The sequence below is a fragment of the Panthera tigris genome, chromosome B3 (assembly GCF_018350195.1).
Source record: "Panthera tigris isolate Pti1 chromosome B3, P.tigris_Pti1_mat1.1, whole genome shotgun sequence".
Taxonomy (NCBI): domain Eukaryota; kingdom Metazoa; phylum Chordata; class Mammalia; order Carnivora; family Felidae; genus Panthera; species Panthera tigris.
In genome coordinates, this window is record NC_056665.1 from 103011784 (window position 1) to 103035616 (window position 23833).

The window sequence follows — 23833 nt, forward strand, 5'->3', positions numbered from 1 at the left end:
ACAAATCAGACATTATTACTAAAGTAGCTGCCTTTGTGGGGAAGAGGTCTGGGTAGGGGGGACATGGGGGGCTATTTCACACTATGATTTTTGAACCATGTGAATGTGTTAGCTATTTTATAAAAAGCTAAACAATCCTAGATAGTGTCATAGTCCTAGATATGGACAAATTAAGGGCCCCAAAAGTAATATTTATCATAGACAAAATATTAACAGTGGTTTTAGTCATGCCATTCCATTTTATAACATTCTAAATGTTTTTTCTTCTCCTTCAACCAGAGAAAATCTCTTCCTAAATAAATGTATGCCTACACTTCCCTGTTGATGATTTTAGTGGACTTCATAATAATATTTGAATACTTCCCAAAATTATTTTCCAAGATTCCAAGATTTCCAAATAAATCTTCTATTTACAAGATTTTTTACATAGGTTTTTTACACATGTCTTACCTAGAGAACAGATTCTCAATACCAAAAAAAAAAAAAAAGCATCAAGAAAATTGTACAGTGGTCGGTGGTACAGTTTTTACCACTTTCTTTTTTGTTTGTTTTGTTTTTATTTTTTTAAATTTACATCCAAATTAGCATATAGTCAAACAATGATTTCAGGAGTAGATTCCTTAATGCCCCTTACCCATTTAGCCCATCCCCCCTCCCACAACCCCTCCAGCGACCCTTAGTTTGTTCTCCATATTTATGAGTCTCTTCTGTTTTGTCCCCCTCCCTGTTTTTATATTATTTTTGTTTCCCTTCACTTATGTTCATCTGTTTTGTCTCTTAAAGTCCTCATATGAGTGAAGTCATATGATTTTTCTTTCTCTGACAAATTTCACTTAGCATAATACCCTCTAGTTCCATCCATGTAGTTGCAAATGACAAGATTTCATTCTTTTTGATTGCCGAGTAATACTCCATTGTATGTATATACCACATTTTCTTTATCCATTCATGCATCAATGGACATTTGGGCTCTTTCCATACCTTGGCTATTGTCAATAGTGTCGCTTCGAAACAGCACACCTGTATCCCTTGGATAAATGCCTAGTAGTGTAATTGCTGGGTTGTAGGGTAGTTCTATTTTTAGTTTTTTGAGGAATCTCCATACTGTTTTCCAGAGTGGCTGCACCAGCTTGCATGGCCACCAACAATGCAAAAGAGACCCTCTTTCTCCACATCCTCACCAACATCTGTTGTTGCCTGAGTTGTTAATGTTAGCCATTCTGACAGGTGTAAGGTGGTATCTCATTGTGGTTTTGATTTGTATTTCCCTGATGATGAGTGATGTGGAGCATTTTTTCATGTGTCTGTTTGCCATCTGGATGTCTTCTTTGGAGAAGTGTCTATTCATGTCTTTTGCCCATTTCTTCACGGGATTCTTTGTTTTTTGGGTGTTGAGTTTGATAAGTTCTTTATAGATTTTGGATACTAACCCTTTATCTGACATGTCGTTTGCAAAAATCTTCTCCCATTCTGTGTGTTGCCTTTTAGTTTTGCTGATTGTTTCTTTCGCTGTGCAGAAACTTTTTATTTTGATGAGGTCCCAGTAGTTCATTTTTGCTTTTGTTTCCCTTACCTCCAGAGACGTGTTGAGTAAGAAGTTGCAGGCGAGATCAAAGAGGTTTTTGCCTGCTTTCTCCTCGAGGATTTTGATGGCTTCCTGTCTTACATTGAGGTCTTTCATCCATTTTGAGTTCATTTTTGTGTATGGTGTAAGAAAGTAGTCCAGGTTCATTCTTCTTCATGTTGCTGTCCAGTTTTCCCAATGCCATTTGCTGAAGAGACTGTCTTTATTCCATTGGATATTCTTTCCTGCTGTGTCAAAGATTTGTTGGCCATATGTTTGCGGGTCCATTTCTGGGTTCTCTGTTCTCTTCCGTTGATCTGAGTGTCTGTTCTTGGGCCAGTACCATACTGTCTTGATGATTACAGCTTTGTAGTATAGCCTGAAGTCTAGGATTTTGATGCCTCCTGCTTTGGTTTTCTTTTTCAAGATTGCTTTGGCTATTCAGGGTCTTTTCTGGTTCCATACAAATTTTAGGATTATTTGTTCTAGCTCTGTGAAGAATGCTGGTGTTATTTTGATAAGGATTGCATTGAATATGTAGATTGCTTTGGGTGGTATTGACATTTTAACAATATTTGTTCTTCCTATCCAGGAGCATGGAATCTTTTTCCATTTTTTTTGGGTCTTCTTCAAATTCTTTCATAAGCTTTCTATAGTTTTCAGTGTATAGATTTTTTTCACCTCTGGTTAGATTTATTCCTAGGTATTTTATGGTTTTTTTGTGCAACTGTAAATGGGATTGATTCCTTGATTTCTCTTTCCATTGCCTCATTGTTGGTGTATAGGAATGCAACCGATTTCTGTGCATTGATTTTATATCCTGCAACTTTGTTGAATTCATGAATCAATTCTAGCAGTTTTTTGGTGGAATCTTTTGGGTTTTCCATATAGACTATCATGTCATCTGCGAAGAATGAAAGTTTGACCTCCTGGCCTATTTGGATGCCTTTTATTTCTTTGTGTTGTCTGATTGCAGAGGCTAAGACTTCCAATACTATGTTGAATAACAGTGGTGAGAGTGGACATCCCTGTCTTGTTCCTGACCTTAGGGGGAAAACTCTCAGTTTTTCCCCATTGAGGATGATATTAGTGGTAGGTCTTTAATAGATGGCTTTTATGATCTTGAGGTTTGATCCTTCTATCCCTACTTTCTTGAGGGTTTTTTATCAAGAAAGGATGCTGTATTTTTGTCAAATGCTTTCTCTGCACCTGTTGAGAGGATCATATGGTTCTTGTCCTTTCTTTTATTGATGTGATGAATCATGTTAATTGTTTTGCGGATATTGAACCAGCCCTGCATCCCAGGTATGAATCCCACTTGGTCATGGTGAATATTTTTTTAATGTATTGTTGGATCCAGTTGGCTGGTATCTTGTTGAGGATTTTTGCATCCATGTTCATCAGGGAAATTGGTCTATAGTTCTCCTTTTTAGTGGGGTCTCTGTCTGGTTTTGGAATCAAGGTAATGCTGGCTTCATGGAAAGAGTTTGGAAGTTTTCCTTCCATTTCTATTTTTTGGAACAGTTTCAAGAGAATAGGTGTTAACTCTTCCTTAAATGTTTGGTAGAATTCCCCTGGAAAGCCATCTGGCCCTGGGTTTTTGTTTTTTGGCAGATTTTTGATTACTAATTCAATTTCCTTACTGGCTATGGGTCTGTTCCAATTATCTATTTCTTCCTGTTTCAGTTTTGGTAGTGTATATGTTTCTAGGAATTTGCCCATTTCTTCCAGATTACCCATTTTATTGGTATATAATTGCTCATAATATTCTCTTACTATTATTTTTATTTCTCTTGTGTTGGTTGTGATCTCTCCTCTTTCATTCTTCATTTTATTTATTTGGGTCCTTTCCTTTTTTTTCTTGATCAAACTGGCTAGTGGTTTATCAATTTTGTTAATTCTTTCAAAGAACTAGCTTCTGGTTTCATTGATCTATTCTGTTTTTCTTTTGGTTTTGATAGCATTAATATCTTTATTATTTATTATTATTTATTTATTATTATATAGGTCTAATCTTTATTATTTCCTGTCTTCTGCTGGTTTGGGGTTTTATTTGCTGTTCTTTTTGCAGCTCCTTAAGGCGTGAGGTGAGGTTGTGTATCTGAGATCTTTCTTCCTTCTTTAGGAAGGCCTGGATTGCCATATACTTTCCTCTTATGACCGCCTTTGCTGCATCCCAGAAGTTTTGGGTTGTGGTGTTATCATTTTCATTGACTTCCATATACTTTTTAATTTCCTCTTTAACTACTTGGTTAGCCCATTCATTCGTTAGTAGGATGTTCTTCAGTCTCCAAGTATTTGTTACCTTTCCAAATTTTTTTCTTGTGGTTGATTCCAAGTTTCATAGCGTTGTGGTCTGAAAATATGCACGGTATGATCTCAATCTTCTTGTACTTACTTAGGGCTGATTTGTGTCCCAGTATATGATCTATTCTGGAGAACGTTCCATGTGCACTGGAGAAAAATGTATATTCTGCTGCTTTAGAATGAAATGTTCTGAATATATCTGTTAAGTCCATCTGGTCCAGTGTGTCATTCAAAGACATTGTTTCTGTGTTGATTTTTTGATTAGATGATCTGTCCATTGCTGTGAGCGGGGTGTTGAAGTCTCCTACTATTATGGTATTAATATCAATGAGTTTCTTTATGTTTGTGATTAATTGATTTATATATTTGGGTGCTCTCAGACTTGGCACATAAATATTTACAATTGTTAGGTCTTCTTGGTGGATAGACCCCTTGATTATGATAAAATGCCCTTCTGCATCTCTTGATACAGTCTTCGTTTTAAAGTCTAGATTGTCTGATATAAGTATGGCTACTCTGGCTTTCTTTTGTTGACCATTAGCATGATAGATGGTTCTCCATCCACTTATTTTCAATCTGAAAATGTCTTTAGGTCTAAAGTGGGTCTCTTGTAAACAGCATATAGATGGATCTTGTTTTCTTACCCATTCTGTTACCCTGTCTTTTGATTGGAGCATTGAGTCCATTGACGTTCAGAGTGAATACTGAAAGATATGAATTTATTGCCATTATGATGCTTGTAGAGTTGGAGTTTCTGGTGGTGTTCTCTGGTCCTTTCTAATCTTCTGTTGCTTTTGGGTGTGTGTGTGTGTGTGTGTGTGTGTGTGTGTGTGTGTGTGTGTGTATTTTTTTCATCTTTTCTCCCTTCAGAGAGTCCTCCTTAAAATTTCTTACAGGGCTGGTTTAGTGGTCACAAACTCCTTTAATTTTTGTTTGTCGATTTTTTACCACTTTCAAATCAACACATCACTGCAATGGCACCTGTAATTTCATCACTATTCTTTAGCGACATGTTGGGATATAGATAGTTCTTCACTATTGTACAGTCACATTCCACTCACATTGTTCACTTTCCCCCTCACCTCTGCAAATGCAAGATGAGCGAAAGATTCATGAGAATCTTAACATGAGATGCATCGTCTTGACAAAATAAGTGCCCAATACAGTACCTTTACCATAGACACAGTGTTATCCAGCAGATCTCTGGAATGCGTTCATCTTGTGGAACTGAAACTTTGTACCTATTAAACAGTGATTCCCATTTCCCTCCGCCCCCAGTCCCTGGCAGCCATCATTCTGCTCTGTTTCTATTGATTGTGTAGATACTGCACATAATCAGAATCGGGCAATATTTGTAATATCCTCCAGGTTTATGCATGTTGGTGCATGTGGCAGGATTTCCTCTTTTGTAAAACTGAATAATAGCCCATTGGATGTTTATACCACATTTTCTTTATCCATTCACCCTTTGCAGACCTTTCGGTTGTATCTAGATCTTGGCTACAGTAAGTAATGCTGCAGTGAACATGGGGAGCAGATACCTCTTTGAGATCCTGATTTCAGGTTTTTTTGGTTTTTCTTTTGTTTTGTTTTTAATAAATACCCAGAAACAGGATTGCTGAATCACATGGTAGTTTTGTTTTTAATTTTTTGAGGAACCTCCATACAGTTGTAAACATCTAAGTGCTTTTTGCATACTTCCTATTCCACCACATGGAATATTTGAAAGCCTCAATATTTAACGAGAGTAATTTATTACCACTTCATCAGAAGCACACTTAAGTGAAATTGACATTATTTTTAACTGCACAGGCACGGCGATGAAGAATGCAGTGGCTGTTAGTACACTTTGGTGCCGCTGCCTTGATTCCTGCTAAAGCACTTGATTGCCTGAGCACCATCAGAATAAATGTTAGCACAGTGGAAAAGGCAAATGGCACGTTTGCATTATTATGAAAGTGATTTTTGGCTTCATGGACCTGGTCCTTAGAAAAGGTTTCAGGGCTCTTAAATAGGGAGAACAAACAGAGGGTTACTGGAGGGGTTGTGGGAGCGGGGATGGGCTAAATGGGTAAGGGGCAGTAAGGAATCTACCCCTGAAATCATTGTTGTGCTATATGCTAACTAACTTGGATGTAAATTTAAGAAAGAAAAAAAAGAAAGAAAGAAAAAAAGTCTCAGGGACCCACAGAGGTTCATAGACTACACTGAGAAATACCAAATTATACTATACTAACCTCTTAAATTGCATAGCTGAAGAAATTTGGGTCTTTGAGAGGAAAGGTAACTAGCTACTAGGGGCAGAAAAGGCATTACTGGCAGAAGTAGGATTTACGTCTCTGGAGTTCTACATTCTCTACATAGTACCTCTTTAAATAAAGCATGGTAATTCAACAAGAATTTATAGATTTACTAAGAAAACATAACACATTTGTCATTTTAACTAAAATAATCTGATTCTACTTGCAAAATAACTAGACCTGTGGGAGGATTACTATCAGGTCATTTCTCTGCAGAGTAAAACTAAGGCATTCTCAGAAGGCCCTGAACAATCAAGCTTGTTTTAATTTTTCTTCCTTTTACAAGTTCTTATGTCCCAAACCCACCACAGACAAAGGTTACTGAGCAAAAAGCACTGTAGCATTCCTATTTCTCAAGCCTGAACCTTGGTGTTGAGGGCTGTTCATTGTAGCCATTATCTATAAAATGATTTCTAAGTTAATTGAGAATTTAAAAGCAGAACATCAGACTGAACCAAAGAAGGTCCTTGTGCTGCTTTTCCCACTGTGGAACAGACAGTAGGCTCAGAACTTGGAAATATTATTGCCTAAGGAAGAAAATATCAATTATATCTGAATTTAAGAGATGGGTTAAGGGTAAGAAAGTCTGAGTTAATATAGCAACAGTTTCTTAGTAATTTTCTAGAATATGAGTAAATGAAAGAGGGAATAGTGTAGCTATTGAGAAAGCAAAATATTTTTTTTTAAATGTTTATCAAAGAAATCAAAGGAAGTGATGAAATGTCTTATAGGGTCCCTAAAGGGAAGTATGATGCCAAATGCATATTGACCATCAGGGTAAGGAAATCAGCCAGGCCTCAAGATTTCTGTTTCATAATTTGGACCCTGGGTGCTGCCATACCTTATGTTTTTGGTTTTTGTTTGGTTGGTGTTTAATTTAGTTGGTTTGTAGTACTTTTATTTGTTTTTAATGCGTATTTATTTTTGAGAGAGAGAGAGAGCATGACAGGGGCATGAGAGAGAGGGAGACACAGAATCCAAAGCAGGCTCCAGGCTCTGAGCTGCCAGCACAGAGCCCGATGCTGGGCTCAAACCCACGAACTGCAAGATCATGACCTGTGTTGAAGTTGGATGCTTAACCAACTGAGCCACCTACGCACCCCTATAGTACTTTTTGATGGCAATGTTTAAGTAGCATATATCTAGTTGAGAAAAGTTAAAGAATATTTGCTATTTAAATAGTTTTTTTTGGGGGTGACTTGGTGCCTCCATTGGTTGAATGTCTGACTTTTGATTTTGGCTCAGGTACTGATCTCATGGTCATGCGATTGAGCCCTGTGTTGAGTCCTGCTTCAGGCCCTGTGCCGAGTATGGAGCCTGCTTAAGATTCTGTCTTTCCCTCTGCCCCTCTCCTGCTTTCACATGCTCATGCTTGCTGTCTCTCTTAAAAAAAAAAAAAAAGAGAGAGAGAGAGTTATTTCTTAAAGCATTGTGTGTCTCTCTCACAGAGATCAAGCTGACTGTCAGAATCTTCCATTCATCAGTTTCATTTCTTGAGCACCTGCTATGTATCAGATACTCCTGTAGTTACTGAAGACAGACAGCCAGGGCTCCCCTCTCATGGAGGCTGCATCCTAGAGGAGGCAAACGGACCACAAATAAGCATTCCAGGGGGGAGGAATGGGGCTGCCAAAGCCCCAAGCAGGAGCAGAATGAAGGAGGAGGACAGTGAAATGAGATGAGCTTGGAGAGGTGGGGCCTTTAAGGCCAAGTAAAAAAATTGAGTTTTAAGCAAGGGAGGGGTACAATCTGATTGATATTTCTTAAAGATATCTTCAAGTACTCTCTCGAAAGGAATGGAGGTGACATGTGTGAAAACAGAGACCAGTTTGGGGACTAAGGCAATGCAATCCTAGTAAAAACTGACAGTAACTGGAACTAAGGTGGGAGAAATGAAAGGACGGAAGCTGTGTTTGGAGGCAGTGTTGACAGGTGGCTGCAAAGGAAGGTAAACAATCAAGGATAATATTTTGATACTGAGTTTCAGCTTGAGCAAATTGGGTACCAGTCATTGGCAGGGCATCTAGGGATTGAAGAAGAATCCAGGCTCTGTTTAGAACATGTTACATTTCGAGATGCTTATTAGATTCCGAAGTGGAGATTGGGCATGATAGTCTGAAGCTCTGGTAAAGATCAGGACTTTTGGCTAATAGTAGGATTTAACGAGATTACCTGGGGAGAGAAGAGAAAGAGAAGGGAAGGGGATGATTTACCAACTAACCTGTAGGGTTTCCTTATTCTTTCTTTTTTTATTTACTTATTTTGAGAGAAAGGGCACTCGAGGGAGCCGGGGAGGGGCAGAGGGAGAGAGAGAATCCCAAGCAGGCTCCACACTCCATGCAGAGCCCAACACGGGGGCTCAGTCTCACGAACCACGACAGCATGACCTGAACTGAAACCAAGCATCGACCGCTTAACCAACTGAGCTACCAAAGCACCCCGGGCTGCATTATTCTAATACCAGGTACAGATGTGCCAGGATGTGCTGGCTGAGCTCTGCAGTAGTGCGATCAGTACTGCCCTGAGGTAGAAACTCCACAGGGTGGGTTGAGAGAAGTTGAGTGAGGGAGGAGTCAGGACATGGGAGGGTGGTAACTAGTGACAGGTTTTTCAAGAAGTATTGCCTCTAACTGAACTGGAGAGATGGGGCCATAGGTTAAAGGCTGCTTGCAAGGGAACGAATGTGTTTTGTTTTTTAATTTTTGTTAATGTTTATTTATTTTAACGTTTATTTATTTTTGAGACAGAGAGAGACAGATCGTGAACGGGGGAGGGGCAGAGAGAGAGGGAGACACAGAACCGGAAGCAGGCTCCAGGCTCTGAGCCATCAGCCCAGAGCCCGACGCGGGGCTCGAACTCACGGACCTCGAGATCATGACCTGAGCTGAAGTCGGACACCCAACCGACTGAGCCACCCAGGCGCCCCAATGTGTATTTATTTTTAAGAGAGAGAATGCAAGTGAGGGAGGGACAGAGAGAGAGACAGAGACACAGAATCCGAAGCAGGCTCCAGGCTCCAACCTGTCAGCACAGAGCCCAATGCGGGACTCGAACCCACAAACTGTGAGATCTTGACCTGAGCCGAAGTCGGACACTTAACCAACTGAGCCATCCAGGTGCCCTGGAAGGAATGTGTTTTTAAAGATGAGAGAGACTAATCTAGAACAGTGCTAATCAAAGTGTGCTCAGCTGAGCATCCAAGCGTCTGTTAATGGTACAGAATGAGCTGAGTAGGACATGGAGAGGAGTTTGGAAACCATTACGGCACATTTTATAGTACCTGAAACACCCAAGCAGATGATCATTTTTCTAATACTCATTTTTATTGTACTTTTAAAAAGTATCAGTGACAAGTTGCTGTTTAAAAAAAAAAAATTGGTCCTTTTACCCCCACAGAGTCACAGAGTTGGAGAAGCTTCACAATGTGTTTGGTAGCTGATGGCAAGATCTAGTATAAAGAGAGAAATTGAAGATTCAGGAGAGAGAGGGGACAATATCAGGAGCAAAATCCTTGGGAAGAATATGGAGACGCCAACATCAGTAGAGAGATTGGTCTTGGATAGAAGCAGCAACATTCCATCCTTGTCATAGGAGGGACATCAGAAAATAAGGTTACAGATACAGGGATATGGGTAGCGTTGGTCCAGGAAAGGTGAGGGAGGCCCTTCCAAGTTCTTCAATGCCATCTTACCTGTACTGACTTCGACTGACAACCAGGCAAACCCAAACTTTTCTAAAATATATAAAATTGAAAATGCTGAATGATGCCCTGTCTGTGGTATCAGTAAAATTCTCCCTGTGGTTACTCTATGAGTATCAGCACTGTACGATTATCAAGTGAAATTCAGGAACATCTTGGCTTGTCTACATGACTCCCCTTAAGATAATGTAGAGTTGATCCAGTATTCAAAAGGATGGGTTCCAAGTTTTGCACACGGGGTGAGTTTTCAGTAGGAAAGTGGCTTAGAGTTTTGGGGTTTTTTTCCTGGCAAAAGCAACATGTATCCGAAAGTATAAAATTTTACTGGCACCCTATAGGTTAGATTTAAGTGGGAGTGAATTGATAAACAAATCAAACATGACCAGTCAGATAAGTATCATGACTTGAAATAATTGATTGTAACGGTATGTTCCAGTTGAAATGTCATGTTTTACAGTCCATTTCAGTTAATTCATCAAGACATTAATATATTGGGATGAAATCACAGTGGCCTTTACAGAAGAGAGTAATCGTTGTGTGTGACAAGCCTGTGACATTCTACTAGAGCATGGCTTTAGCTTTGAGCTTACAACAGAGCTTGAAGAGCCGTTGCCCTCTTCATGGAGGTAACAGAAATGATGTCAGAGACCGTGTCTTTGTGAGAGCTCCAGGCAATTGTAGAACTCACCCCATTTCACTCCCCAGCTTCATTGGACAAGGTTATTCATTGGACAGTACAAGTTTATTCCTGAGTTTAGAGTAGCCTTTATTTTCTTGTTTATACTTTTCTGTATTTGTAGAATATTTTGCAATAAGTATTTGTTACTTTTCTAATTAAAAAAAAATTTTTAAGTGAAATAGATTAAAGGTAAATACTGTATGATATCAATTATATGTGGAATCTAAAAAAAAAAAAAAAAAATCAAAACCATAGAGGCAGAGACTAGAATGGTAGTTACCAGGGGCTGAGGGGGTGGGGTAAAGAGGGAGAAGTTGGTCACATAGTACAAACTTCCAGCTGTAAGATGAATAGGTTCTGGGGATCGAATGTACAGCATGGTGATTATAGTTAATAATACTGTATTGTATACTTGAAAGTCGCTAAGAGAATAGCTTTTATAAAAAGAAAAGAAAAAGGCTCAAAGAAAGAGAGCAGTCTGAATCAGAGCTTCTGAGTTACACACCCAGCTTTTAAATGAATCTAGCAGACAGGGCACCTGGGTGGCTCAGTCAGTTAAGCATCTGACTTTGGCTCGGGTCATGATCTCAAGGTTTGTGAGTTCAAGCCTGGCGTCAGGCTCTGTGCTGACAGCTCAGAGCCTGGAGCCTGCTTTGGATATTTTCATATTCATTCATTCATTCATTCATTCTCTCTCTCTCTCTCTCTCTCTCTCTCTCTCTCTCTCTCTCTCTCTCTCTCTCTCTCTCTCTCTCTTACTCTGCTCTTCCCCTGCTAATGCTCTGTCTCTCATTCTCTCAAAAATAAATAAACACACAAAAAAAATTAAATGAATCTAGCAGAGGGAAGACTCTCAACTTTAGAAAGATGAATTCTATGGTAAGGTTTTATAATATCTCTTAATTTAGGTTTTATGCTGCATTTTAAACAAGTTATATATTTTCTAAACCTGAAATGCATATATTCAGGCAATATGCATCTATTCAAGTTGATGAGTTTTAGTGAAACCAGAGGTTTCATTTATGCCAGGCACATTTCATTAGGACAAGAAATTAAGTGTTGTAAAAAAAAGAGAGAGAGAGAGACAGAAAATAGATGAATGCTGTCTGTTGGCTTAATAGAGATAGTCTGTGCATAAAAATGTGTGAGATTTACAAAAGAAATACAATAATTTTCCAGGAAGCCAACAGAGCTAAATGATGCAAGATAATTTTTTTTTTTACTTTTATTCATTTGGATGAAAAATACATCTTATGTGTTAGATAGAATTTTGAGATCACGATAAAAATACCTGGGAAATTGACTTTTAGGGGGGCTTATATGTACACATCTGGGAGTTCCATGTGTCCTTCCCCTTGTCAGCTTCTGAATCAAAGTCACTAGTGTTAGGAGAGAACATTAATATCATATTTTAGTGAGAAATGATTTATTTACATATAAATGATTTTAATTTAAAAAGTCCCTTTGGCATATATATAACATTTATCACTTTTTACTAGTTAAGAGATGCATAGAACAGCATTACATGAACATTTTAATATTTTGTCTTGAGGATTTTTGAAAATTTTTTTTAAAGTTTATTTTTGAGAGAGAGCGAGCACGAGTGGGGGAGAGGCAGAGAGAAAGGGAGACATAGAATCTGAAGCAGGCTCCAGGCTCCGAGCTGTCAGCACAGAGCCCAGTGTGGGGCTTGAACTCACGAACAGTGAGATCATGACCTGAGCCAAAGTCGGACACTTAACCAACTGAGCCACCCAGGCACCCCTTGAGAATTTTTTTATTTGTAAACAAGTACTTAACTCTTCCCAGTTTCCAGGACAGAGCGGTGCCTCCCTTATTTGGATTTATTGAATATGAAAACCTTTTCTAGAACTGTAAGATCTTCCTCATGAAATCTATTCTTTCTGAAGCATTTAAATTTACCAAGGAAAATAAGTCAACATAATATTATTGGCAACTCTTTTAGACTTTCCCAAGAGAGATTTTTTTTTCAATCCAAAATTGAAATGTTAAGACCAGCTTTTTAAATATTTCACTTGACTACATCCCAAACTTTGGGCTGACTTGTATAGCCCTTTACATCATTCCCATTTACAGAGAGTATGGCAACAGGCATTTAGTCTATGTCTGGGTTAGGGCTATTCTTGCCCCACGCCATGAGTCACTGGATTTACTTAGGGAAAACAGTCCCTGTGGCTGGGCAACAGTTCCTTTGTTTCTTGGCTTTCTTTAAAATCTTGGTTTTTTCCAGCTAGAAGTAGAGGGGCAGAAGGGGTGAGGGAGAGAATAATTCTCTATTAGAATAATATTTTTACCTGGTCCAAGAAATACAATCTGTTGGGGGGCAAGACTTCATGTTTTTCTCCCAGATAAAAAATTTAGCTTTTCTCTTAATATTTAAAATCTGATGATCGGTTACTATAATATCTCACTTAAACAAGAAAAGGAACAGAACTACATTTTTTTTTTCCATTAAATTCTTACCCTCAGAGCAGAGATAATAAATGTTAAAAGGATCCTGAACACTCATTCCATGTGAACAAAATATGGTGACATACTTTTCAAAATGAGTCATGAGTGCATTTGATTTATTTAGGTGGGCAGATCAACAGAAAGCCCTATCGACTTCGTTGTTACAGACACAATTTCGGGCAGTCAGAACAATGATGAGGCCCAGATTACACAAAGCACCATATCCAGGTTTGCCTGCAGGATCGTCTGCGACAGGAGTGAACCTTACACAGCACGGATATTCGCAGCCGGATTCGACTCTTCCAAAAACATATTTCTTGGAGTAAGTACTATGACTAAGCCCATTGTTTCAAGAATAACACCCATTATTATCAGCTATAACAGTTAATTGTGGCCAAAAATCTGCTTGACACGACGCCTCTAGTTACATTTGGAGATTTTGGCTTTCAGATGGTGGAGTTTTGTAAGGCTGTTACTAAAAATCTGAAAGTAATGAAGTTCCTTGATACTTGTTCCACTTGCTGTATTATAGTATGTACAGTAATTACTTTTTAAAAAATGTACATTAACATTGTTCTTAATGTATTCTTAGTAGATTTAAGGGAGGTGATTTCAGAGGGAAAAATAATGGTCAAATCTACGTAAATAGGGTTCAAAGGAAAAAGTGACGTTCATTCATTCAAAAAATTTTCATTGGGTATTGGCTGTGCTCCCGGTCATGTGTCATAGATGTGATATTGCAGAGAACAAAACAGATTAAGGCTTCATAAGGCTTCTCTGGCTTCATAAGGCTTCCATGTAAATCAAACCCAGAAGTTTTGGTGAATGTTCAGTTTTAATATAGTTTTGGGTTTTTTTTTATTCGGGATGTTTTTCGAGGACAAAAACCATCCGGAATGGCCTAAACAATAATAAAAATGTATTATTTCATGTAACAAGGAGTGCCAGGGAAGACAGTTCCAGGGCTGATTGCTTCAGTGGTTCTGTGACATCCAGGGAACCAGGTTGGCTCTGTCTTGCCCCTCCCTCCCTGTGCAAATCAGGCTTCCTCAGGCAGCCTTAGGGCTGAGAGATGGCTCCTGCACTCCATACGTCCCTCCACATAACAACTTGTAGCTGAAGAAGAGGCGGGCACAGGCAGTTTCTATCCTTATCCCTTTTTATTGTTTTGTTATTTACTTTTTGTAGTTGAATAAATTTGACAGGTACCATTGTGTAAATGTAAGGGGTGCAGTCCTGTTACTTTGATACATTTGTATGTTGTAAAAGACTTGCTGATGTAGCAATATTTACCACATTCACAACTATAGTACAATAATATGGTCTATATTCATATTATGGTGCCTTAAATCTCAATGGCTAATTTGCTGCTCATTACAAGTTGTACCCTTAAACACCATCAATCTTACCACTCTCTCCAGGTCCCTCTGCCCCCATCCATCCCTGGTAACCACTTTGCTCTGTTTTGCATAGGCTTAACTTTTTTAGATTCCACCTATAAATGATATCCTATAGTACTTATTTTCTCTGACTTGCTTAGCATAATGCGCTCAGTGTCCATCTGTGTTGTTGCAAATGGAAGGATATCCTCCTTTCTCATGGGTAAATAATATTTTACTGTGTATATGTACAGTGTCTTTTTTTATCCATTCATTCATTGATGGGCGTTGGGGTGGTTTCCAATAATGGCCGTTGGGAATAATGAGATAAACACGGGAGTGCATATATCTCATTGAAATCCTGTTTTCATTTCCTGTGGGTATGTGCCTACAAGTGGAAATGCTGGATCATATGGTAGTTCTATTTTTAATTTTTTGACTATTTGGGGTCTTCTGTGGTTGCACACAGAGTTTAGGATTATTGCTTCTATTTCTGTGAAGAATTCCTTTAATATTTTGATGGGGATTGCATTGACTCTGTAGATGGATTTGGGTGGTATGGCCATTTTAGCATTATTCTTCTGATTCATAAACATGGGGTGCCTTTCCATTTGTGTCTTCAATTTCTTTCGGCAAAGCTCAGTAAAACGTTTTGTACTTTTCATCGTATATAGATCCTTCACTTCCCTGATTAAATTTGTTCCTAAGTATTTTGTTTTTGATGCTGTTGTGAATGGGATAGTTTTCTTTTTGCCTTTTTCAGATGCTTCATCATTTGTGTAAAGGAGTGCAACTTACTTCTGTATGTTGGTTTGGTGTCCCGACACTTTACTGAAGTCATTAATTCCAACAGCTTTTTGACAGATTCCTTGTGATTGTCAATAAAGAAGATCATATCATCAGCAAATAGTAACAGTTTTACTTTCTTTCCACTTTGTATGCCATTTATTTCTTTATCTTGCCTGATTGCGCTGGCCAGGACGTCTGGTACTGTATTGAACAGAAATGGTAAGAGTGGGCATCCTTGTCTTGTTTCCAACCTTAGAGGATACACTTTCAGTTTTTCCCTCTTGAGTATGATGCTTAGCTGTAGATTTGTCATATACGGCCTGTTGAGGTATGTTCCTTCTGTAGCCAACCTGTTAAGGGTTTTTATTCTGAAGGGATGTTGTATTTTGTTAAATAGTTTTCTGTGTCTATTGAATTGATCGTGTGATTTTTACCTTTCATTTTAGTGATGTGATGTGTTACGTTTATTAATTTGCATCTGTTGAACCTCGCATCTCGGGTAAATTCCACTTGGTCTTGGTGTCTAATCCTTTTAATGTGTTCTGGAATTTGATTTGTTCATATTTTGTTGAGAATTTTTGCAACTACATTTATCAGGGACATTGGTCTATAATTTTCTTGTGGTATCCTTATCTGGTTTTGTTATCAAAATAAGCCTGGCTTCATAGAATGAGTTTGGAAATGTTCCTTCATTCTCAATATTTTGGACGAGTTTGAGGAGGATTGGTAGTAATTCTTTAAATGTTTGGTAGCATTCCCTAGTTGAAGCCATCTGGTGGTGGAATTTTCTTGGGATTTTTTTTTTTTTTTTTTAAACACTCATTCAATCTCTTTACCCATTTTCTGAGTCTTCCTGATTCAGTCTTGCTAGGATGTGTGTTTCTGGAAATGTATCCATTTCTTCTAAGTTCTAGCAGTCTTTCATGATTCTCTGTATGTCTGTAATATCAGGTATAATATCTCCTCTTTTATTTCTAATTTTGAGTCTTCTCTCAAAGTCTTCTAATTTTGAGTCTTTACTGAGTTTAGCTAAAGGTTTGTCAATTTTGTTTCTCTTTTCAAAGAACCAGCTCTTAGTTTTGTTGATCTCTTCTGTTGTTTTTCTGGTCTCTATTTGATTTATTTTGCTTGGATCCATATGTCCTTTCTTCTGCTAACTTTGAGCTTGCTGTTTTTGTGTTTTTCTTTTTCTAGTTCCTTGAAGTGTAAAGTTAGGTTGTTCAAGACCTTTCTAATTTCATATATACATATTTATTGCTATAAACTTCTCAGAACTGCTTTTGCTGTATCCCACAATATTTGATATGTTGTGTTTTCATTTTGAATTGTCTCAAGATAATTTTTCCCCTTTTGATTTCTTCTTTGACCCAGTGGTTGTTAAGTTTCCACATTATTTGTAGATCTCCTCAGTTTCCTCTCATTGTAACTTTCTACTTTCATACCATTGTAGTCAGGGAGGATAGTTGATAAGATTTCAGTCTTCTTAAACTTGCTAAAATTTGTTTTGTGGCCTATCATATCTTTCCTGGAGACCGTTCTAATGCACCTGAGAAAAATATATTCTGTGGGATAAGATGTTCTGTAGATGTCTGTTAAGTCCTTGTTCTAAAGTGTGGTTTAATTCCAGTGTTTCCTTCTTCATTTTCTGTCTGAAAAATCTATCCATTGTTGATAGTGAGGTATTGAAGTCCCCTACAATTATTACATTGTATATTTCTCTTTTAGATTTGTTATTATTTGCTTAATACAATTTGGTACTTGGATGTTGGGGATGTGTGTGTGTGTGTATATATATATATATATATATATATATATACACACACACACACACATTACATACATACATATAATCTCCATACATACATATAATTATTTTCTTGATGTACTGATCCCTTTGTGATTATGTAATGACTTTGTTTCTTATTACCCTTTTTGGCTTTAAATCTATTTTGTGTGATATAAGTATGGCTATAGCTGCCTTCTTTTGTATTCTGTTTGCTTGGAATATCATCTTCCATCCTTTCATTTTGAGCCAAACCATAGGAGACTCTTCAAAACTGAGAATAAACTGAGGGTTGATGGGGGGGTGGGAGGGAGCAGAAAGTGATTGGCATTGAGGAAGCCACCTGTTGGGATGAGCACTGGGTGTTGTATAGAAACCAATTTGACAATAAATTTCATATTAATTTTTTTTTTTTTTAAGCTGAGATGAATCTCCTGTAGGGCAGGAGGTTTTTGTTTTTTGTATTTTGTTTTGTTTTTTTTTTTTAGATCCATCTGCCACTCTATGCCTTTTGGTGAGTCAGTACATTTACATTTAGTGTGATTGTTGATATGTTGATACATTTAGTGTGATTGTTGATACTTATTACTGCCATTTTCTCTTTTGCCTGCTGGTTATTTTGTCTCTCCATTGTTCTTTTTCCTTCTGTTTCTACCTACCTTTATACCTTGGTGGTTTTTCATGGTGCTTTTCGTTCAGTCTCCCACTCTTTTTTTAGTGTTTTGTGTCTCTCTTCTAAATTTTTGTTTTGTGGTTATCATGAGGTTTACATAAAACATCTCACAGATAAAACAGTCCTTTTCTGCTGATGGCAATTTATCTTCAGTTGCCTATGAAGATTCTGTCCTTTTACTTTTTTCCTTTTATATTTTTGATGTCACAGATGATCTCTTTTTATGCTGTGATTTGGTTACCAAGTTGTAGTAGCTGTATTTATTTTTATTGTTTATTATAGGTATTTTTAATGTCCTTTGCCTTTAACCTTTATGCTATAATTGGGAGTTAATATACTATTATAAATAGTTACAGTTTTATAATTCTGACTAACACCTTGATCAGAGTTTTGTGTATTTCTGTCTTTTCATTCCAGCTTGAAAATCTCATTTGAGCATTTCTTGTAAGGCAGGTCTAGTGGTGGTGAACTCCCTCTGCTTTTGTTTGTCTGGGAAAGCTTTTAATTCTCCTTCATATCTGAAGCATAACTTTTCTGGGTGGAATATTCTTGGCTGGCAGTTTTTATCTGAGAAGTTTGATAGCCTGCTGGAGATTACTTTGTAGGTTACTGTCTTTTTTTTTTTTTTCTTCCTACCCACCCCCCCCCCCCAGCTGCCTTTAAAATTTTATCGTTGGGGGCACCTGGGTGTCTCAGTCAAGCATCCGACTTCAGCTCAGGTTATGATCTCACAGCTCTTGAGTTCGAGCCCCACATCAGGCTCTGTGCTGACAGTGAGGAACCTGGAGCCAGCTTCCGATTCTGTGTCTCCCTCTCTCTCTGACCCTAACCCATTCACATTCTGTCTCTGTCTCTCTCAAAAATAAATATTTTTTAAAAATTTTAATTTTATCACTGACTTTTAATAGTTTTAATATAATGTGTCTTAGAGAAGATCTTGCATTGAGATAATAAGGTGTTCTATTAGCTTAATGGACTTTGTATATCCAGTTCTTTCCCCAACTTTTGGAAGTTCTCAGGAATTATTTATTTAAATATGCTGCCTGTCCTTTTCTCCCTCTCTTCTTCTAGAAAATTCATTATTCATATATGGGCTTTTGTAATGGAGTTTGCTAGCTTTCGTAGTGTTTCTTCACTTCCTTTAAATCTTAGTTCTCTCTCCTCTTCCATCTGAAGCATTTCTCTATTCCAGCCTTCCAACTTGCTAATTCTCTCTTCCATCTGATCTGCTCTATTTCCAGTGCATTCTAATGCATTCTTCATGTCATTTATTGAGTTCTTCAAACCCAAAATTTGTTTGGTTCTTTTTTTACAATTTTGGCGTCTTTGGTAAAGTATTCCTTCTGTTTGTTAATTTTATTTCTGAGCTCATTGCATTGCCTTTCTGAGTTTTCTTGTAGTTCATTAAATTTCTTCATAACAGCTGTTTTGAATTCTTTATCAGTTAGATTGTGGTATTCCATGTCTTTGGGTTCATTTGTTGGAAAATTGTCATTTTCTTTTTGTAGTACTGTATTACTATGATTTTTAATGGTATTTGATTAAAAGTGACTCTGTCCTCACATTTGAAGTAAGGAACACCCTATTTAGGCAAGGTTCTGTTTACTTTGGTTCTAACAGTTCAAGTTGGTAGCTGGGAGCCTTCTTTTCACTTTCCAGAAGGTGGTGCCACCAAGGGAAAAGGAATGGGGGTGCCACAGAGTTGGAGAAGGTGTGTACTTAGCTCTTGGGGCTTTGATGTGCCCACAGCCTGGAAGGAGGATCCTCAACTTAGGATAGGGATGAAACGAGTCCCAGAAGTCCATGAGCCAGAACCCTGGGGCAAAGAGCAGGAGGCCCTTCCCTGAAATTCTTTTTGCCTATTTCCCTTCTCCCACTCACTGCAGTCTTTCCTTGGAGACAACATTCGGTCCTTCCAGCTACAGAACATGCATGGGGCAGACCCCCACTTACCTCCTTCACCCTCCACCTCCTTTTTCAGAAAGGTTATGCTATCCTCCTGCCTGCCCACCAGCCACTGCCTTTGCTGCCTTCTGGCTCCCCAGCAACTCCTCTCTGCTGCCTCCTCTGTGTTTCAATGCACCCACTTTCCGGGCATAGATGTATTGATCTCTTTCAGGTGACCTGGATGCTGTACAGCCATGCTCTTTTTTGGTTACAGATGTCTGATTAGTTGTACATCTGAGGGGCAAGGAAAACGGAATGACCCATGCCAGTGGGAGACTGTTTTCCCTTTGCTTTTTAGAACAAAGGACCTTTACCAGGAAGGCTCTTAAAAACCCACTTATGTCTCATTGGCCAGAGCTCAGTCCCTGGCAAGAGGGTTATCCAACTCAGAATTTACTCCTGAGTCATGTTTGCAACAGCTATCTCTGTCACCAAGAAAGAAGAGAGAAGTAACTGTGACACAAGCATCCAGGAGTGTTGGTCCTGCCATCATATCAGGTGGTCTTTACATTCCATCTTTGAGGATCCAAACATTGATATTTATGAAGAGATACTAGCCACAACTTGTCAGACTAACAGTCTTAAAATTTTTGTATGTTTTTTCCTCTTTCTTCTGTATACTTCCCAGGTAATAATTGCATGTAAAGTGCTGGTAGATAAGAGGCGAAAGGATTGCACAAATAGAACTGAAGAACGTGTCTAGATTCCTGGACTCTCCCAGGCGTGAGGGCAGTGGGTAGAAAAGAATCTCTGAGGGAAGGGTCCGGGCCTCAGGTCCTTTTTTTTTTTTTTTTAAGCTCCCAAGATGAATATAATGTATATCTAGTGATAAATCATTCATACATTTTAGCACTTTCATGTTATCAGAATAATTGCATATTTTATCCTTCTGATTATTAGCTTTAAATAGAAAATGAAAATTCATCACTTTCCTTCCTTCTGCCCGTACTGGATATTTTTAAAAGATTCTGGAATCCCTTCATTTTGAACATAATCTTAGCATGCTTTTTCTGTTCTGTGGTATGCTCTCCAGGAAAAGGCAGCAAAATGGAAAAACCCCGATGGCCACATGGACGGGCTCACTACAAATGGCGTCCTGGTGATGCATCCACGAGGGGGCTTCACTGAGGAGTCCCAGCCTGGGGTCTGGCGTGAGATCTCTGTATGTGGAGATGTGTACACCTTGCGAGAAACCAGGTCGGCCCAGCAGAGGGGAAAGCTGGTGAGTGGTCTTCACTCTGGAAAATGCACCGAACTGCAAAAGCCCAGCCTAAGGAGTGTCGTTTTTCTCCCCTGAAATTCAGAACCTTTGTAGGGGTACCAGGGCCGTGTTCCATTGACCCAGGAAAACGGGAATTCCACAGGCCCCTGAAAGTGGTAGGGAAAAAGGCTTATTTCCTTCAGTGATTAAGCTTTTCCCATAGTAGAAGAAAATTACCTTTTTGTTCCTCGCCTACCTTAATAGCATATCTTTCATTATATGCTTCACCACAGAATTCTGCTTAAATTCGATAAAGAAAGATAAACTTATTTTTAGTGTAAAACTTTACTAATTTGGAAAAATCCTGAGCTGTCCAAGACTAATTAGTGAAAATTATGAATTACAGGAGTATTTACTAGACTTCCTGGAACTAAAAGAGAATTAAGTTAGCTTTTTTCCTTTGAGTTCATAGTAAGAAATTAATACATAGTTCCCTATATAATTCACCAAAATCATAAAACTTTTTACTTGAAATAATTCATAGAGGGCATTGATCTGACATGTTAATATTTTCCTATAAATATCACTACTTATCCCAAATGACCTAAAGCAGTTGGTTTTTTAACCCTTTCTTCTATGGAGAATAATTGTTAAACCCTTAAATGGGAAGCTTTGGGTTTCTGATCTTACCATGCCTGTGGGACACAGTGCTGGAAGTTTCTAAGTAAACTTTCTACTCCAGTGCCTTTAATTAATTGTTAGGTAGAAGCCAGAATACGAGAGAACAAATATTTGATTCAGAACACCTCCCTAGAAAAACATAGAGTCATCTAGCATTTTTCAGCAAGATGACAACCAAGTATTACTAAAACGGAAAAAGAAGATGGCAGGGTTGCTGTTTCACTAGCCTGGTTGGCTAGTCTCTACTACATGTTAGTTTGTAAGGAATTGTTACTTTTATTTCTATTTTACATCATTACTGAGCTACAAGTACAGCTTCTGCATTTTACAGTAAAGCCCAGTATTAGAACATCCTGGCTGAGTAAATATGAGAAGCGTTTTCTAAGAGAGCCCAAAGCAAATACAGTAATCTCTGTTTAAACACTTTTCAAGAGACTAGGGCACAGAATGTGAAAGCAGGTCTTCCAGATAACTTTGTTTCTGATCACTGGATAACTTTATACAAAAACTGACCTAGGTTGGCTGAACTGGTTATCAGTCATTATAATGGCCACAGTAGAAGTTAGTAAATGGTTGCTGGGGGCAGGCACTACGTTAACATTTCAGAGACCGTAACTCATCACATCTGAGCAGCTTTATTCAAAGAAGTGGGATCGTGCCCATCTTATGGATGAGGAAAGTACGGCATAGGGAGGTTAATTATTGTGAAGGGTACCAGAGTTAGAAGGTAGCAGCAGATGGGATTGAAACTCAGTCCTCCCTGACTGAGGGTCTAGACTCCAGGCCTCCACTAGGTATCAGCTTGTGGGGAGCATCACCTGGCTCTCACCCGAGGTGGTTAACACCAGAGCATTTGCTTCCCTAGGAAATACAGAGCGTATGTCAGAGTCCGCGTAGGGCACATCTGTCTTCAAGGGCACATTTATAGGATGGGTTTCTTGCCTACTCTGGTGATTGTGCAGTGACCCAGCTCAGGCTGTGTATGCCAGAGAAGGTGGCAGTGCTACTGAAAAGAAACCACTCCAAAAATAGCTTGTATTCACGAGCTGTACTAAATCTAGACTATTTTCAAAGTTAGTCCCTACAGGAGACCCTTAGATCTGCCCAACATCGTGCTGTACTGTTTGATAGTGTACGATTGGCTTGGCCTACAGTAAAGGTTTCTGAGTTTCCATCAGCCTAACTTTGCACTGTGGGGATCAAAGGACCCAGCCTCCCCTCCAACCCCCTCTGATTAACCAGGGGAACAGTTTGAGGTGAAAACCCACTGATTCTTCCAGCTTATGTTTCAATTTATGACTCCTTCTGTGCATGTGGCTGTTGTATTGATGTAAAGTTTCTATCAGGAGATTCGATTTAGAGAACAGTCTCTGACGGTACTCTCCATTTTCAGTTGAACACAAAAATGTGGAGAATAAAGTGATCTGCGAAAAATCCAGAACATTATAAAAGTAGCAGGTGCCTCCTGCTTTCAGTGTGGAACTAGTGCTGGTAGAAGGTTCTGTGTTAATATCCTGCTTGGCATTTAATGTGTCAATGTGTTAACAACTTCCTTGGTTTCTCATCACACCAGCTTTGTCCTTGATCACCACAGCCAATTAAATGTGGGGGGGAGATGCCCTTTCAGGAGCTTAAACCCCCACCCCAAATAAGTAGGTGAATAGGCTTTGAACTGTATCCTATTCCTTTACCTAGTTGATAACTTTCTATCAATAGTCTTGTCAATAGTGATAATATTGCTCTATTAAGTATGAGTGTACTAGATATCTACTAGATCTCTACTAGATATATAGATCTATTAAACTATATTGGCTCTGTAAAATTTAGTAAATTCAGCAAAGTTCATTTGCTTACCTAATTTTAGGTGATCTGAAAATAACCATAGTGTTCCGTGCAGGCTTTATGAAGTGCTTCATATTAAGTCTCTCTTAGGCATTACTCAGAGCAACCTCATGGGATCAGTGTTGTCATTCCCACTTACAGATAACCAGGGATTTAAAAAGTTGATACTCAACTTGTAAGTAGTGGGTGGGGATTTGAATTCTCTACCCTAAACTTAGCTAACTGATCAGTTTTAACTGTCTTACTTCTGAAAGGTAAGTGTCGATTCCTTGGGCTTTCTCCTTGCCTTTTTTTTTCTTTTTTTTCTTTTTGTGGAATTTGAGAAACAAATATCTGAACCTATGCCTCTGCCCAGGGGTGTCTTTACCATGCTCCCTCCTACACACTGTAGTCTGGAGAAAACTACGCTTTGTTCACAGTTAAGAGAGAGCCCACAAAAAATAACGGTTATTGTTTGAGCAGCCGCCTTCCATCACTGGTTCTGAAGTCCGGTCACAGATCTGGGTGCTCATTGCC

The 23833-nt window shown here is 38.6% G+C and overlaps 1 protein-coding gene across 1 annotated transcript in view; it reads left to right on the forward strand.

Annotated features, from left to right (window-relative positions):
* PELI2 (pellino E3 ubiquitin protein ligase family member 2) overlaps positions 1–23833 on the forward strand; it is a 195672-nt gene that overhangs the window by 166699 nt on the left and 5140 nt on the right. Inside the window, exons 4-5 of the mRNA XM_042989775.1 lie at positions 13147–13344; positions 20627–20815. Of these exons, the coding sequence (XP_042845709.1) occupies positions 13147–13344; positions 20627–20815 (387 nt within the window). The remainder of the gene's footprint in view (positions 1–13146; positions 13345–20626; positions 20816–23833) is intronic.